The sequence below is a fragment of the Geotrypetes seraphini genome, chromosome 8 (assembly GCF_902459505.1).
Source record: "Geotrypetes seraphini chromosome 8, aGeoSer1.1, whole genome shotgun sequence".
Taxonomy (NCBI): domain Eukaryota; kingdom Metazoa; phylum Chordata; class Amphibia; order Gymnophiona; family Dermophiidae; genus Geotrypetes; species Geotrypetes seraphini.
In genome coordinates, this window is record NC_047091.1 from 26153155 (window position 1) to 26169068 (window position 15914).

Here is a 15914-nt window from a genome sequence, read left to right on the forward strand (position 1 = left end):
CTCCCAATATGCCAATGTGAAGATAAAGTATAAGAGTTCAAAGCTACTAACGTCTATAGGGTTCCTCAGACCACCTCTCGAGTAATATATAACTCAAGGCGGTATCAATCCTCATTGATCCCAGCGACATACATTTAAAAGGACTTCTTTTTACTTTTAATTTTCTTATGGCTTATGAGTTCAACACCTAATGGTTTGAATGAAGTTACCGATTGGATGACAGGCAGAGTAACATGTAAAAGTAATTACAAAATGCCTTCTATCTTTTTGTCTGTTTAAATTTCTGCGTTAGGTTCCCTTTGTCACATGGGGGGTGACGTCAGCGGGGTTTCCTATTTCTAGGTGAGGTAAGAACGCCACGGCTGTCTATGTATAGTCTAACAGACCTTTAACTATGGTAAGAATGTCACTTTGTATTCAAATATATTCTTAGTTGTATTTATTGAAACTAATTTGCATAATTATCTTTTCTTTAGCGTATCCCCATCCTTGATAAAGAAGCTCAAAACACGTCAGCAAGGGGATTAAATAAACTAAGCTAAGTAACATTCATACTAGTATAAAACGTATAACAAAAGCGCATAAGAATAAGCATAAGAAAATTAAAAGTAAAAAGAAGTCCTTTTAAATGTATGTCGCTGGGATCAATGAGGATTGATACCGCCTTGAGTTATATACTACTGAGGAACCCTATAGACGTAAGTAGCTTTGAACTTTTGTGCTTTATCTTCACACTGGCATATTGGGAGTAAGTGAAGACTAGTATGTGAACAAAACTGAGAAGGTTGTGAAACAAAATCCCAAGAAGCCACACCTTCCATGTAGTACAACACAAGAAACAGAAAGATCCATTTCCTCCTATACTATGTAAAATGTCAAGATCACACATGCCAGGGATGGTGTTAGGCCAAGGAGAGAAATTAGATAACTGCCCCAGGGCTAGAGAGAGTCCTAAGCCTGTTGGAAGCTGAAGATGGCACAGGTCCCCTCACAAATTTCTGCCCTAGGCCCTAACCATGTCTAGCACTGACAGGATAAACATTTTAATCTATAATAATAAAATGCTAAGTGCGCATGCACACTCTTGCCGCTTGTTCCCTGAGATCTGATCTGTCGGGATGTGGTCGGTAGAGTGCGCATGCGCACTTAGCTTTCCAGTGGCTGCATGTGGCATATGCCATTACCCGGTCGCCCTGGATCGCCATCTCGCCGCCGGCTTTTTCTTTTCCGCCTCAACTCTTCTGTTCCACGGCACGGATGGAGGAGTGAGCGAGGCTGGGGAGCGGCGAACGGAAGGTTCAAATCCGCCCCTTCGCCTCTGAAGGTGATTTCCACAGGGTGAGGGGAAGCGGATGGTCGGGGCCCTAGCTGTTCGCTCTGTGCGGACACCCTCAGGCGTGGGAAGGGAAAAGAGCTGCCGACGGTAAGCCCGAACGGAGGCTTCAAATCCGTAAAATAATAAAAGAGCCAGACAATTTAAATGACATACTTCCTCACAAAGATTGCCAAACATATTAGACACTCACAAAATCCTTCAAAAAGAGATGTGTTTTTAAAGCCTTTTTAAACTGCAGAACTGATGCATGAAATCGCAATGGCCTTTTCCATCACAGTGCCAGCCCCTTCAACTTCCTTGCCGGTTCCATGACATTCATCCAACCCTATTTCAGATTCTGCACTCAATCTGTTTTGGCAGGATCTTTTCCTTCTCTCTCTACTGCCTTCCTCTTCCTCCCTTACCTCACAGATTTCTCTTTTCCACTCTTTTCTCCATTTCCTGCTTGATGCTCATTCCCTCTCACCTCTTCCTCTTGCCCCCCTGTACTCCAACCCCCTCCCCCCTCGGTTCACTTCCAAGCTTCTTCTTTGCCTACACCTAAATACGCCCCTTCGCCTCAAAAGGTGATTTCCAGCTGGGGAGGGGGAGGGGAAGTGGATGGTCGGGGCCCTGACTGTTATAAATTGCCATCAGGGCGAGCAGAAAAGAGGTGCTGATGGACATGGGGGGAAGAAAAAGGAAGGGAGGCCTACCGCTGGCCAGGGGGAGCAGGAAAGAGGTGCTGCTGGCCAGGGGGGAGGTAAAACAAAGGGAGAAGGGCTGCTGCTGGATAAAGGGAACAGTGAAGGGGTGCTGGTGGACACAGGGGAGGTAAAAAGAAGGGAGAATGGACAGGGGGAGCAGCCAAGGGGTGGTGCTGGACAGCCGAGGAAAAAGAAAGACAGAAATACAGAAACAGGCTAAGGAGAAAAAGAGAAAGAAATAGACAGACACACACACATATATTCTAGCACCCGTTAATGTAACGGGCTATAAGACTAGTTCTTATATATTCTAATCACAAAATAGAAAATAAAATTATTTTTTCTACCTTTTGTTGTCTGGTCATTATATTTTTCAAGTCATGTTGATTCAAGACTCTGGTTTCTCTTTCCCTCTGTCTTCTCCTAACTCACTTGCCAGGGTCTCCTGCTCATTTAACATTTCTTCTCTGTGCTCACCATTGATCTTCCATCTTTGTGTATTTATCTTTCCCTTCTCTATGTCCTTTATACTTCCCTGTCCAGCATCGCCCCTATGTCCATCTCCCTGTATTAAAAACATAAAAATAGCCTTACTGGATCAGACCAGTAGCCCGTCCTCACGGTGGCCAATCCTGGTCACTAGTACCTGGCAAAACCCAATTAATAGCAAAATTCCATACTATCAATCCAGGGCAAACAGTGGCTTCCCCCATGTCTGTCTATGGACTTTTCCTCCAGGAAATTGTCCAAACCTTTCTTAAAACCAGTTACATTAACCGCTCTTCCCACAACCTTGGCAATGTGTTCCAGAGCTTAACTATTCTCTGAGGGGAAAAATATTTCCTTCTATTGGTTTTAAAAGTATTTCCCTGTAACTTCATTGAATGTCCCCTAATCTTTGTACTTTTGATGGAGTAAAAAATAAATCCACTTGTACCCTTTCTAAATCACACAGGATTTTGTAGACTTCTAATCTAATCTAGTCTTTGATTTGGTATATATACTGGGTCATCTCTCATTGGAGCTCAACTCGGTTTACAAGTAGTCAATCATATCTCCCCCTCAGTCGCCTCTTTTCCAAGCTGAAGAACCTTAAACTATTAAATCTTTCCTTATACAAAAGGATTTCTGTTACGTCCCTTCCGGATTCCATACACTAGGTGTTAAATCCCAACCTACAATCTAGGTTGCAGAAATCCAACATTTTTCAGAGCACATACTCCTCCCCCTCAGACTGGGAGCTAGAAACATCCAGTTTCAATTTCTGCAAGCAAACCTTCATCATAAGGATCATGGGGACAGACTTAAAGATCTCAATCTGTATACTTTGGAGGAAAGGCGGGAGAGGGGAGATAAGATAGAGATGTTTAAATATCTACGTGTTGTAAATGCGCATGAATCGAGTCTTTTTCATTTGAAAGAAAGCTCTGGAATGAGAGGTGATAGGCTCAGGAGTAATCTAAGGAAATAGTTTTTTTTACAGAAAGGGTGGTAGATACGTGGAACAGGTAGAGGTGGTGGAGACAGAGACTGTGTCTGATTTCAAGAAAGCCTGGGATAGAAATATGGGATCTCTTAGAGAGAGGAAGAGAAAATGGTAACTGTGGATGGGCAGACTGGATGGGCCATTTGGCCTTTATCTGCCATCATGTTTCTATAACCATAAAGCTCTATGACCTCACAATGCAGGTGTAAAGAGCCTTAGCCTATAGGAATAGGAGATGCAAATGTTAAGAGCCTTAGCCAATAGGGAGAGGAGGAGATAGTGGATGCTCTGGATGGGCCATTTGGCCTTTATCTGCCATCAGGTTTCTATGAATGTTGCTACTATTTGGGTTTCTGCCAGGTACTTGTGACCTGGATTGGTCACTGTTGGAAACAGGATAGTGGGCTAGATGGACCATTAGTCTTACCCAGTATAGCTAGTCCTATGTTCTAAAGAAAAGGTCATTGAGTCAAAGTAACTAAAAATACAAAGGAAGAGTTAACATCATGGGTGAAGAAACTATCTCGATGGATCAGAGCTTTGAAAAGGAGAAATTAGGTTCTTACCTGCTAATTTACTTTCTTTTAGCTTCTCCAGACCAGTAGAGGTTAATCTTTACGAATGGGTATATATCCAATCATGACCAGCAGGTGGAGACTGAAAACAAAACTGTGAGATAGTACATAAGATATCCCCTTCTCTATTCTCATCAGTCTGCCGAATAGCCAAGCAGAACCGAAAACAGAAATAAACAATACTCCAAACAGGAGTAACAACTAACGTACCCAAAATGCTGTTGGAAAATGCAGAGGAGAGATACCAGAAAGAAAATGTCCCCACAGCTCGCCAGCCGAGCCACAGCCGCTGTTCTTTAATACTCCTCGGCCCTAGAAAAATACTAGAACCCGCAGCAAAAACAAAACTGCCCGCGCAACAGCCACAACAACACAATAACAGACAGGGTGGGGACCTCTACTGGTCTGGAGAAGCTAAAAGAAAGTAAATTAGCAGGTAAGAACCTAATTTCTCCTTCTTTAGCACTCTCCAGGCCAGTAGAGGTTAATCTTTACAAATGGGACGTACCAAAGCAGTTCCCATCACGGGCGGGACCCCCGAAGGGCCGACACCAGAACACGCTCACTGAATACCATGCCCCGACGCACCCGAACATCTACCCAGTAGTGTCTGACAAAGGAATGCAAGGAAGACTAAACCGCAGCCATACAAAATGTCCACCGGAGGCATGAGTGAAGAATCAGCCCAAGAAGCCGCCATTGCCCGAGTGGAATGAGCCTTGAGAAAACTCCAGAACAGGCTTCCGTCTCAGAAGATAAGCGGAAGCAATAGTCTCCTTGATCCAGCGCGCAAGAGTAGCCGTAGAAGCACCAGCCCCCCTATGAGGACCCACCAGAAGCACAAAGACGATATGATTTCCTGATCTCCTGGGTTCGCTGCACATAAGAGCGACGGACCCGACCGACATCTAACTCGTGCAGCTATCGTGGCTCAGAAGAGCCTCCTGACTACCCAACACCGGGAGGACAACAGATTGATTGGCATGAAAAGGAGAAACTACCTTTGACAGAAAGGAAGGAACAGGCCTCAAGACAACCCGCTCCCTAGAAAACTCCAAAAAGGGGACCCTACAAGAGAAAGCCTGTAGCCCAGAAACACGCCTAGTGGAAGTAATGGCCACCAAAAAAGACTGCCTTCAGAGTAAGGTCCTTCAAAGAGCAGCCGCCCAACGGTGCAAAAGGTAGGCACACCAGAACAGAAAGAACCAGATTGAGATCCCAAGATGGAACAGAGGGTCGCAAGGGAGGCTCGAGCAACTTGGCCGCCCACAAAAAGCGAATCACCTCAGGAATGGCTGTCAAACGCTGACCTGTCACTAACCCACGAAAGGCTGACAAAGCCGCAAGCCGAACCCGGAGAGAAGACCAAGCCAAGCCATCTGGCAAGAACTCTAGGACGTTAGGCAGGGAGGCACAAAAAAAGAGACCACTCCCCACGTCTGGCACCACCCCTCAAAGAGACACCAAACCCGCACATAAGCCTGAGAGGTAGAAAGCCTCCAGGACCCCAAGAGATTAGAGATCACCTAATCTGAATACCCCTTCTCACCTAGGCGACCCCTTTCAAGAGCCAAGCCTTAAGACAAGCGAGACAGGTCGAACATGGGAATGGGACCCTGTCCAAGAATGGCAGAGGAAGAAGATCCGCTACCAGATGCCTCACCAGATCCGCATACCACGGATGTCGAGGCCAAGCCGGAGCCACCAGAACCACAAGACCCGGATGGCAAACAAGGCGGAGAAGAACTCTGCCCACTAATGGCCTGCTGAAACCAGTCCCTGTGTTTGCAATACAGGGGGAAGGTCACTTGAGATTGCAGACAAAATGGAGGGGCCAGACAGAGAAAATGGCGAAGTTCCCACCAAAAATGTTCCCTCCATGGCCTGTAGTGGCTGAGAAGCCTGAACAGTCCCAGCTGCCAAAACAGGCAAGTCGGCATCAGCTGTCAAAAAAATCAGCTGAGAGGGAATCCTTTGCAACCCGACCGTTGGTGGTTCGGGGAATCCCTCTGTGGGCAGTTGGGGAAGACCGGGCTTCCCCACTGCTCTCAGCCGACTCGCGAGGCACCATCGACGGGGAGCTCTGAGCGCCTGCAGCCGCTGCCAATGGAGCTCCACCACCTCACCGGCCCAAACTGCCGAGTTCAGGCCGGACGCGAGTGCCTCGCGGCTGGACCAAATTGTGTCACACTCCCCTGGAGAAGGGCACAATTGCTCCTTATATGACCTAGCTAGAAACAAAGTGCCGGTTAGATGAAAAAATATAGTTATCTTAAAGGGAAACAGCCCTCCAGACCAGCACTACCTCAGGATTTATTTTTTTTAATTTGAATTTTTTACAGAACAGACTCCACAGGCTCTCGAAGCAATATGCCTTGCTTGATTTAGGGGGCAAGGCTTATTGCTCTAAGAAAATGTGGGAAGGTGGGGGGAGGACCCCGCTCGAGACCCACTGGATTTGACACCCCTGAGGTCGGACGGACCCCCAAACAGGGCTCGCCCAAGCTCTGTCCGGCCAAAAACAGGGACTAGAAACCTCCTAAACAAATTCCAACAGCCCTACCAAGGGAGATGGGTACAGATTACTCAACACCTGCTGGAGACTGAAGTAGACTGGTGAGAATAGAGAAGGGGATATCTTATGTACTGTCTCACAGTTTTGTTTTCAGTCTCCACCTGCTGGTCATGATTGGATATATACCCATTCGTAAAGATTAACCTCTACTCTATACATATACAGTATATATTTCATAATGTTATGCTTGGCTTGGGCTGACATCTAACACATGATAATTTTTACACCGGCTGCAAAGACTGCCACATGGGCCTCAACAGCATTTTGGTTAGATTAAAAAAACAAACAAACACCCTCAAGCAAGCTGTTAGTGTGACACATCCTGTAGTCCACCAGGCCAATCAGGTTTTTAGGCTAGCCCTAATGAATATGCATGAGAGCGATTTGCATATAATTGAAGTGACAGGCATGCAAATCTGCTCCATGCTATGCTGAAAACCTGATTGGCCTGGTGGTCCTCCAGGACAGGACCAGGGACCACTGCTGTAGGTTACTGCCAAATGCTCTTTGCAGTATTACAAGTGTCGTCATATTCAGAGAGAGACTGCGGGTGCAGACAAGGTTCTCTCATTTGCCAGATACTCTGGTTTTTCATAAGGCTGAGCTACTGAGCTCACGGGAAGGGCAGGGCCTGAGCTAGTGTGGCATTCAGTGCCTGTCCTCACCTCGTGTCATCCGCTAACAATTTGGGACTTATTTATGCAAACCCGAAGCAGTTTCTTTAGCAGCAATACTGGTTAAGTCAAAGCATAACCAGCAATTTAGTGTCAAGTGAAACGAGCAGCAAGTATGTTCCCCAATTCAATTTCTATATTTATTTTTAACACACTGCATCAGTTAAAAACTCATTACACTCTGGAGGGGGGTAACGTTAAAAGGCACCTGTCCAAATCAGGCTAAAGCTAAAGGAGATGGGACTGGGGGGGGGGGGGGTCCTGAAAACCAAAAGTTAGAGAGGGAAACACGGTGTTCTTATCTGGATAGAGGGAGATTGTGTAAATGTTCCTTTTCAGCAAACAGCAACTCAAAGTCCCGACCTGCCTGTGGTTTTTCACATTCAGCATACAAATTGGCCAGAAACCCAACAACTGTGATGCCTGGGTTTGGACGAGGGGAAGCGTACGATTCTTGTTTTAGCGGGGAGTGGGTAGTCCTTTCCTGTAAACAGCCAACCGAGGGCCATGCACTTCTGCCCTTTGGCACTGTCCCACTTCCTTAGACGAGTGATGCCACACCTCTTCATTTAATGTCCTCCTGTCCCTCGCCAGTTCTTTTCGATAGAAGTGAAGAGTCAGCACGCTTCAGATATCAATAATGACAAAAACTTCAGGCGTGTTGTCTTCATGGATCTGCATAGCAGAATACGTTATTGCCTTAACCTCTGTGCCCTAGGAATGAGAGTCCATGTTAGCAGCTAAAACTAGGATACAGGAGAGAAAAGGACATGCAGACGCTTTAGACCAGTGGTCTCAAACTCGTGGCCTGGGGGCCACATGCGGCCCCCCCAGGTACTATTTGAGGCCCTCGGTATGTTTATCGTAATCACAAAAGTAAAATAAAATTTTCTTGATCATATGTCTCTTTAGCTATAAATGACAATATTATTATTATTAAGACTTAGCCAAAAGGAAAGATTTGTTATTTCTTTAATAAGACATTAACTATTTTTTTTTGCGGCCCTCCATGTACCTACAAATTCAAAATGTGGCCCTGCAAAGGGTTTGAGTTTGAGACCACTGCTTTGGACAAAGGTTTTAATGACTTGCCTGTGGATGTTTTGATAAGTCAAATACTTCTCCCCATCTGTGTGGAAATAAAATGTAAACAAAGTTACACAGCTCCATTCACTGCACAGAAATCATTCACATCTGCACTGGTGAAGAAGCCCAGGACACTGGTGATTAGTTTCCTGGTACCACAAGACAAACTACTTGTACACTGGCAAGTTCTATGCACCAAGAAAATGGATTTTATTGACAAACACAAGATATTCCATCAACCGAACATGAGTGCCAGGAGATGGTTTACAACCAACAACTGGGGGAAGACGAGCAGAGGAAGAATGGATGGAGCAGGAGGGGCTGACACTGGTTGAAGAGACCTGATACAGCTCAGTTGCTGGGGTGCAAGATAGAAACATGATGGCAGATGGCCCATCCGCAGTAATCTCTTTCTTTCTCCGAGAGATCCCATGTGCCTATCCCAGTCTCTGCCTCCACCACCTCTTCTGGGAAACTGTTCCACGCATCTACCACCCTTTCTGTAAAAAAGTATTTCCTCAGATTATTCCGGAGCTTATCACCTCTTAACTTCATCCTATGCCCTCTCATTGCAGAGTTTCTTTTCAAATGAAAGGGGCTCGACTCATGCGCATTTATATTTAAACGTCTATCATATCTCCCCTCTCCCGCCTTTCCTCCAAAGTATACAGATTGAGATCTTCAAGTCTGTCCCCTTATGCCTTATGAAGAAGACCACACACTATTTTAGTAGCCTTCCTCTTGACCGACTCCATCCTTTTTATATCATTTTGAAGGCGCGGCCTCCAGAATTTTATTTCCTCAAGACCAAGAGGTAGATGCTCTCATCCAGAAGATAAAGCAGCACTGGCTCAAAGGTTTCACCCTATAAAGAGTCCTATGCAATCCATAGCCAGCCAGTATCTTTATAACAAAGCAGACTACAAACATCTCCCTTCAAGAAACAAAAGGCTCATGGAAACAACCCTGCCCAAATAAAGCCCAGGGAGGGGGGGGGGAAAACAAAATGGCAAACACTTCTCTCCCTTTTATTTTATTCCAGCTTACCATACTTCTGCTGTATCCTCTCATCTTACTGCCCAAGTGGAGAAAAACAGACGCAGCCCAGCCTGCATCCCTGGGCAATCCTGAGTCTCCTGGAAATGGTCCCTGACTGACAATCAATTCAAACTCTCTGGCCTATCCTTTGCTATCTGGAGGACCTCTCCAAGTCTCTCTCCAACCAACAGTTTCCATTTAAAGCAAAGCAGACGGAGTCATGTCTGACCCTAGATCCACCGTGTTGACTTTTCTGGCTCTGTACTTGATCATGGACAAAGCTATGGCTACAGTATGGTAAACACTCATCTCCTTGCCTCTTCTTCCAAAGACCCAGCCAAGGACTCTTTTCACAGCTTTAGGGTCCACCTGCTGCAACCTCCAGAGAACTGTCACCTGCAAGGCCATCACAAGTTTCCAAGCTTAAGTATTTGCTATACCACCATTGCAAAACATCTGGGCCAGTGTTATTCATTCATTTTTAAACTGGAGCCATTTTAGATTCTAATGAGCTGAAGGAGAACCACCAAATAGCTTCCTATGTTTAGCCATGGCACTGCAGACTAGTGTGTGTCAATGATATCCAGCCCCCCAGTCCACCTTCAGGCGTCATGGAATAGGCACGTGGGTTACCCCTAGCCACACCCCCAGGTCTGACCACTTCTGCCCGTCACACCCCATTCCACCCTGCCCCCAGACTTCATCCACACGTGTCACCGCATTGCGTCCTTCCCCGACATGATTTTGAGAGGAAGCTTTTCAAAACCGGGTTTTCAAGTGCCAGGTTTTGAAAGCCGTCTGGAACCCTGGACATGTCCTCGAAAAGGAAGACTTGTCCAGGGAAATCCGGACATCTGAAAACCCTAGTGGGATCCCTTAGAGGGAGGAAGAGACGATGGTTACTGCAGATGGGCAGACTGGATAGGCCATTTGGCCTTTATCTGCCATCATGTTTCATGGGGGTGCACCCTCAATGGATGTGAGCATTTTCAAATGCATTCTCTTGTCTATTGAGAAATCCCCCCCCCCCATCTACTTTTCATTTTCTGACCTGAGCACACCTAGCTAATCAGATTTCAGATGTCCACAATGGCTCATACCTATTCAGATTTGCATGCACTCCCTCCATTGTATATAAATCTCTCTCCTGCCTATTGTGGAGATTCTGAAAACCCAACTCTAAACCAGTCTTGACGCAGGGCTTTAGACTTTCTTGCCAGCAGCGTAGAGAGGCAGAGTAGCAGAAATAAAATCCCAGAAAGACAATCCTAAAATGGCTATTTTGTCTCATCCAAATGGAGGATTATGCTACCAGCATAAATACAGTGGCGCAGTAAGGGGGAGCAGGGGTATGGATGGCCCCAGATAGTCAGTGGGGGCACTGGCACCTCCGCCATGCTACGCTCACGCCATCCCTCTGTAGATCTTCGCTAGCACAAGCAACTTCTACCTGTTGCTTGCACCAGCCTGGTTCCCCTCTGAATTAGTTCTGGGTACAGGGCTAGGAAGTGGCATCAGAGGGAAATCCAATGGTGGCACGAGGAGTGCGGTGGCGAAGATTTAGATGTAGCCGGGGGGGGGGGGAAAGACCCCCCCTCAGCCCAACATTCCTTTTGATTTTCATCAAGATTTAACTGTGATCAGTCATAGATCAAAAAGATACATGTAGCCCCAAAGCCTCTGCAGCCCACCACCAACACAGACAAATCTCCGCCCCCCCACTAACAGCAAGATCACTTCAAACAGCCTGATCTTTTCTCTTTATTTTCCTTTTTTTTAAAAACAACACTTTATTCAATTTAGGTTACCCGAATCTTCCTGCCTCTGGCTTCCTTCCAAGTGTTGGAGAAAAGGACAGAAGGTACTACCGTTAAACATCTCCACACACACACTGGAAGGAAGGGGAGGGATCCAGACCCACTGGTTTTTCAGCCCCATCTGCTGGAGATTGCAAAATCTTTGTTGGCTGTGTATACTGCGATGTCATCAAACCAGTACCTCTTATCTCCATCTGCTGCATCAGGACTGGTTTAGAGCTGGATTTTTAGAATCTCCACAATAGGCAGGAGAGAGATTTATATACAATGGAGGGAGTGCATGCAAATCTGAATAGGTATGAGCCATTGTGGACATCCTGAAATCTGATCAAAACTGGGTTGAGAACCACTGGGCAATAGGAAAAAGGAATGGAATCCAATCCTTAACTGCGTTATAGCAAACTATGTTGCATATGGAGCCACTTTGGATCCAATGAGCTGAAACACAGCCACCAAATATCTTCCCATACAAAATCACTACATTGATCTCCAGCCCACCTTGAAACTCAACCCAAATAAGACAACATTTTTCTTAGCATCTCCATCAGATATGATCAAGGAAGACTCTATAAATTTGAATGGTAATATTTATTCCATTTTACCGACTATAAAAATCTTGGGAGTCTACCTTGATCATAAATTATCCTTTGATTTTCATACCACTTCCTGAGTTTAAAAATCTTACTTCCTTTTATGGGAAAGGAGAATGATTAAAAAGCCATTTTTTTATTTTTTCTTATTTACACTGTTGGTACAGTCCCTTATTTTGAGAACATTGGATTATTGCAATAGTCTTTCAATATCTATGAAAAATCTAAAAAGGATGCAGATCATTCAAAATACTGCAGTACAGTTGATTTTCGAATTGAAAAGAACCGATCGCGTATCGCAGTATTATCATAGACTGTATTGGCTGACAATGGAAGCTTGAGTCATTTTCAAGTTCGGCTGTATATGTTTTAAAGCTTTGAATGGACTTTTATCCTGTATCAGCGTGCCTGATTTTAAGGCCAAATGGGATCGACACGTGGGCTCTATTCACTAGGCAAAGGTAGGGGAGGGTCATTAGGGTGGGCAGACTAGATGGGCCGTGGCCCTTATCTGCCGTCTATTTCTATGTTTCTATGTTTCTATCTTCTTGACCATTTTTAGTTTGTAAATATAAAACGTATACGTGAAGTATTCTTTGACTTTCCATTAGAAAAGGGATGTGTTTATAGACGATTCTTTGGTAAAATTTTAGCTTACTAGGTGGCTATGTGGAAAAATAAGTTAGTGCTCACTTCTTATTTGGCCTTCAGAAAGTCCTTAAAAACATATTTGTTCAGTTTATTAAAATTTGATTAAACACTAATCATAAAATTCAAAGCATTGTACATTAAAATGATACATAAAATAGGGTCCAGACATCAAATAATAGACAAGACCTAAACAGACCAAACAAACTCTACAAAGAGGATAGCAAAGGAGGGAGAACTAAATTTGTAAAGAAAATATAACAAAGGGAATAAACAGAGGGAAAGAGGAGGGGGGTCAGTTAAAAAGATGAAAAATATCTTAATTGGTGTGACCATACTATGATTGATTAGTATTTCTTGGTTTGTTAACTGCACTGAACTGTGAGGGAGCTGCGGTATATAAGAATCTGTGTTATGTTAATTGGTGTGTGTCTTTAATGCAGTCTCTTCACCTATTGAAGAAATGCCATATCCTTCAAGCATATGGCTCTTCCATTCATGTCCCCCTTTCTGTCATTAACGTGGATAGAGAGCCACCACTGGCCCCTGGGTCTTGCACTAAAGAACACCAGGTCTACACTGTGCATAACAATATCCTCTTAAATGGAAAGAGATCAAGAGAAAACACATTCTGTAGCTTTCTAACATCCTCTGGATTTTGTTGGGATTTTGGGGGGGGGGGGGAAGGCACACCTCCACCCAGGAGAACAAAAGGAAGACAATTTTCTCACACTCCCGTCGCTCACTCACCCGATGGAACGTATCTTGTGATTTATTCGATCAATGTGAAGAACCTTTATCTCCTTGACAGAAGAAGAAGAAAAAAAGCCAGCAGCAAATTAAATGGCATCTCCAAAACATATTGCAAATGCTTTGCAAAGTGTATGTGTGTGTGATAGGACTGAAAAGGTACGAGATTCTTACTCTGGGTACGAAGAACTGATCAGCGCAGAATTTATACAGCCACTCATCCAAAAAGTGGAAGAGGAGCGAGAGCATGTCATGGCCTATGAAGCAGAAAGAGCAAGAGAAAGAACTAAGAAACAAAACACAAGGGCAGTTATATGCCAGTACATTCACCCCAACTTCCCTGACCCATTTCTGGAGGGGGAAGAAGCTCACACTTCCCATTAGATCAAAAAGACTTTAGCATTTCCAGTAGTTATTCTACTAGGAAAAGGCCATTTAATAGGAAGGTCAGGAAATCCATCAAGAGGAATCATAACTGTGTCTTCGGAGTCAATGTGTTCAAAGTCTGTTTCTGGATTGGATCTCCAGCATGACTGAGCTGAAGAAGAAAACCTGAAATGATTCCCAGAGCAAAACCACCCTTTAACTTTATTCTCTCCACAATTTTCACCTTGTTACGTCCTCCATGGAGAGGGAGACTCCAGACTAGCTTCCAAATGAGCTTCTTCAGTGTCCCAAGCAGTTGAGATAAGTAAAAAGACCTGCAAAGACTCCAGAACCCAGTTACAGCATCCTCTTTACTGCTGAGCCTCTAGTTTGCGCTTGGACCAGGCCAGGGCAGCTGCTTGAGATCCTCCCATGTAGCTTTAGTAAAACCCTGCCTTATAGTGGCAGAGCTGGGATACAGTTTAGAAAGCTGAACCCCTCGATGATGCCTGCAATTAATTTCTCACCTTCTGCCTCTACTTCTACCGTATCTAGAGGTTCCACCGTTTCAATATCAGTCATATATCCGAACATGGCCATGGCGCACTGCTCAAATGCCTCCTCCACAGTATCACCCCAGGCATGTAATCTGCAGGAAAAAAAGAGGTGGGACGTGGCCTTCAGAGATGGATCATTAGAGATGGAAAGTAACAATCAAAACGACATATTCAATACTTACTGCACATCTGCTGTGTGATCCAGATCTGGGACAATAAAGAGAAAACCTTGGATTAGACTGTGTGCCGGAGGTTCCTGCTCTGTTTACTCCCATCACAGAAGGAAGAGAGGACCGTAATGGCAGATAATTTCAATTCATGGGGTAGAATGAAACAATGCAAACCAACTCCCTTAGAGCCCACTCCACACCCTTCCCTTGTGTGTTTCTGGTGCTGAACAGGTCTGTCCAGTTTGGGTGTGGTACGCGGCTTAAGAAGTTTGCTACCTGATCACACAGTACTGTAATAGCAAGAAGGCTTTAAAAATATTTTTTTCTTTTTTTTTTTAAATTAAGGTTAGATGCTTTACATGGCTTTTGGAAGATGAAAGTATTGGAAGTTATGATCTAGTATAAACTTGTAAAAAAATGTAGGGCCCATTAAAGACCCAGAGCATATTTTATGAATTAGACCAGGATGTACTCAAGATTTGCCTTATTTGTTTGTTCGTGACTGCACGCAATAAATGTTTTAGATTTGTATGTGATGTGACACCACCAAGAACACTTGGATTGAGCGGTCAATAAATGCAAATGATGATCAGACCCAGGCAAGAATCACCCCCATCCTACCCCCCACCCACTCCCATGGAATAGAGTAGCAGCCCGACTCACACCTGTTCCGAGATCCGTGAACAGAGATCCAAGTTCGATTGTAAGCTCTTCTGAGCAGGCACCATCTATGGACAGCGCTACAGAAGTGGTTAAGCTGGCTTCCTGGTCTATGCTCCAACCCCCAACCCCCGGGACCGCAACTTACACTCGTACTTCTTGGTGACGGACGGGTATTTCTCTTTGATCGCCTTCTGAACTGCCGTTAAATCGTAATACCTCTCGTCCATTACCACTCGAGCTCCTCTTCCGCCCTTTAAAAATGGAGCTTCCCACGCCGGCTTCAGACCGAGTCCTGCGTCATGTGACCAGCTCTTAAAGGGACAGTAACAGTTCTAGTGAAGACCCTGGGAGCAATTGTCTCGGGCCCTCAGCATGCCTGAAGATGAACTGTGCCCCCCCAAATGTCTGTCCAACATGACTAACAACAGTCACTAATATACCAGGTTATTTTACCAGCAAAGACTTAGTATCAGGTTCTATAATGCAGAACTAAAAACAGCTAGGAAAAATGTTTATGGTGACAAAATTATTAGATCTAACAACCAAAGCAGTACTCTGTTTCATATTTGGCTTCTCGCTCCTAAAGATGATTTGTCAATTCATTCTTCTCCCCTAACAGCTGCTATAAGAGACTCTTCCTTCATCAGTCTAGTGACACTAATTCTTTTGCAACTTCAGCAGACAGAATCTGGCCAGTTTTTGAGTATGTATCTGAAGCCCAGGTTCTAAAATTGGCCCACAAATTAAGATCTTGCAGATGTGTTTTGTATATGTTCCCTTCATACTTATATGAACAAATTCCTACCCAGGCTATCTCATCTCTTACCAAACTTATAAATTTGGCTTTACGCTCAGATCTATTTTCTGTAGAGATGGGTCATATTGTTTTGACCCCAT

The 15914-nt window shown here is 44.7% G+C and overlaps 1 protein-coding gene across 2 annotated transcripts; it reads right to left on the minus strand.

Moving 5' to 3' along the window:
- Positions 1 to 7096: 7096 nt before the first annotated feature.
- Positions 7097 to 15308, minus strand: ZBTB8OS (zinc finger and BTB domain containing 8 opposite strand). Of its 2 annotated transcripts, XM_033957013.1 has the most exons (7): positions 15171 to 15290; positions 14367 to 14391; positions 14155 to 14276; positions 13436 to 13518; positions 13262 to 13314; positions 8425 to 8461; positions 7179 to 8046 (listed from the first exon to the last, which is right to left on the minus strand). In XM_033957013.1, exons 3-7 carry the CDS (start codon positions 14225 to 14227, stop codon positions 7960 to 7962), a joined length of 333 nt encoding a protein of 110 aa, XP_033812904.1. In that variant the 5' UTR covers positions 14228 to 14276; positions 14367 to 14391; positions 15171 to 15290; the 3' UTR covers positions 7179 to 7959. The 2 variants fall into 2 exon arrangements, with proteins under 2 accessions (XP_033812905.1, XP_033812904.1); XM_033957014.1 differs by lacking the exons at positions 13262 to 13314; positions 13436 to 13518 and having other exon boundaries at positions 7097 to 8046; positions 15163 to 15308.
- Between the last annotated feature and the right edge of the window lie 606 nt (positions 15309 to 15914).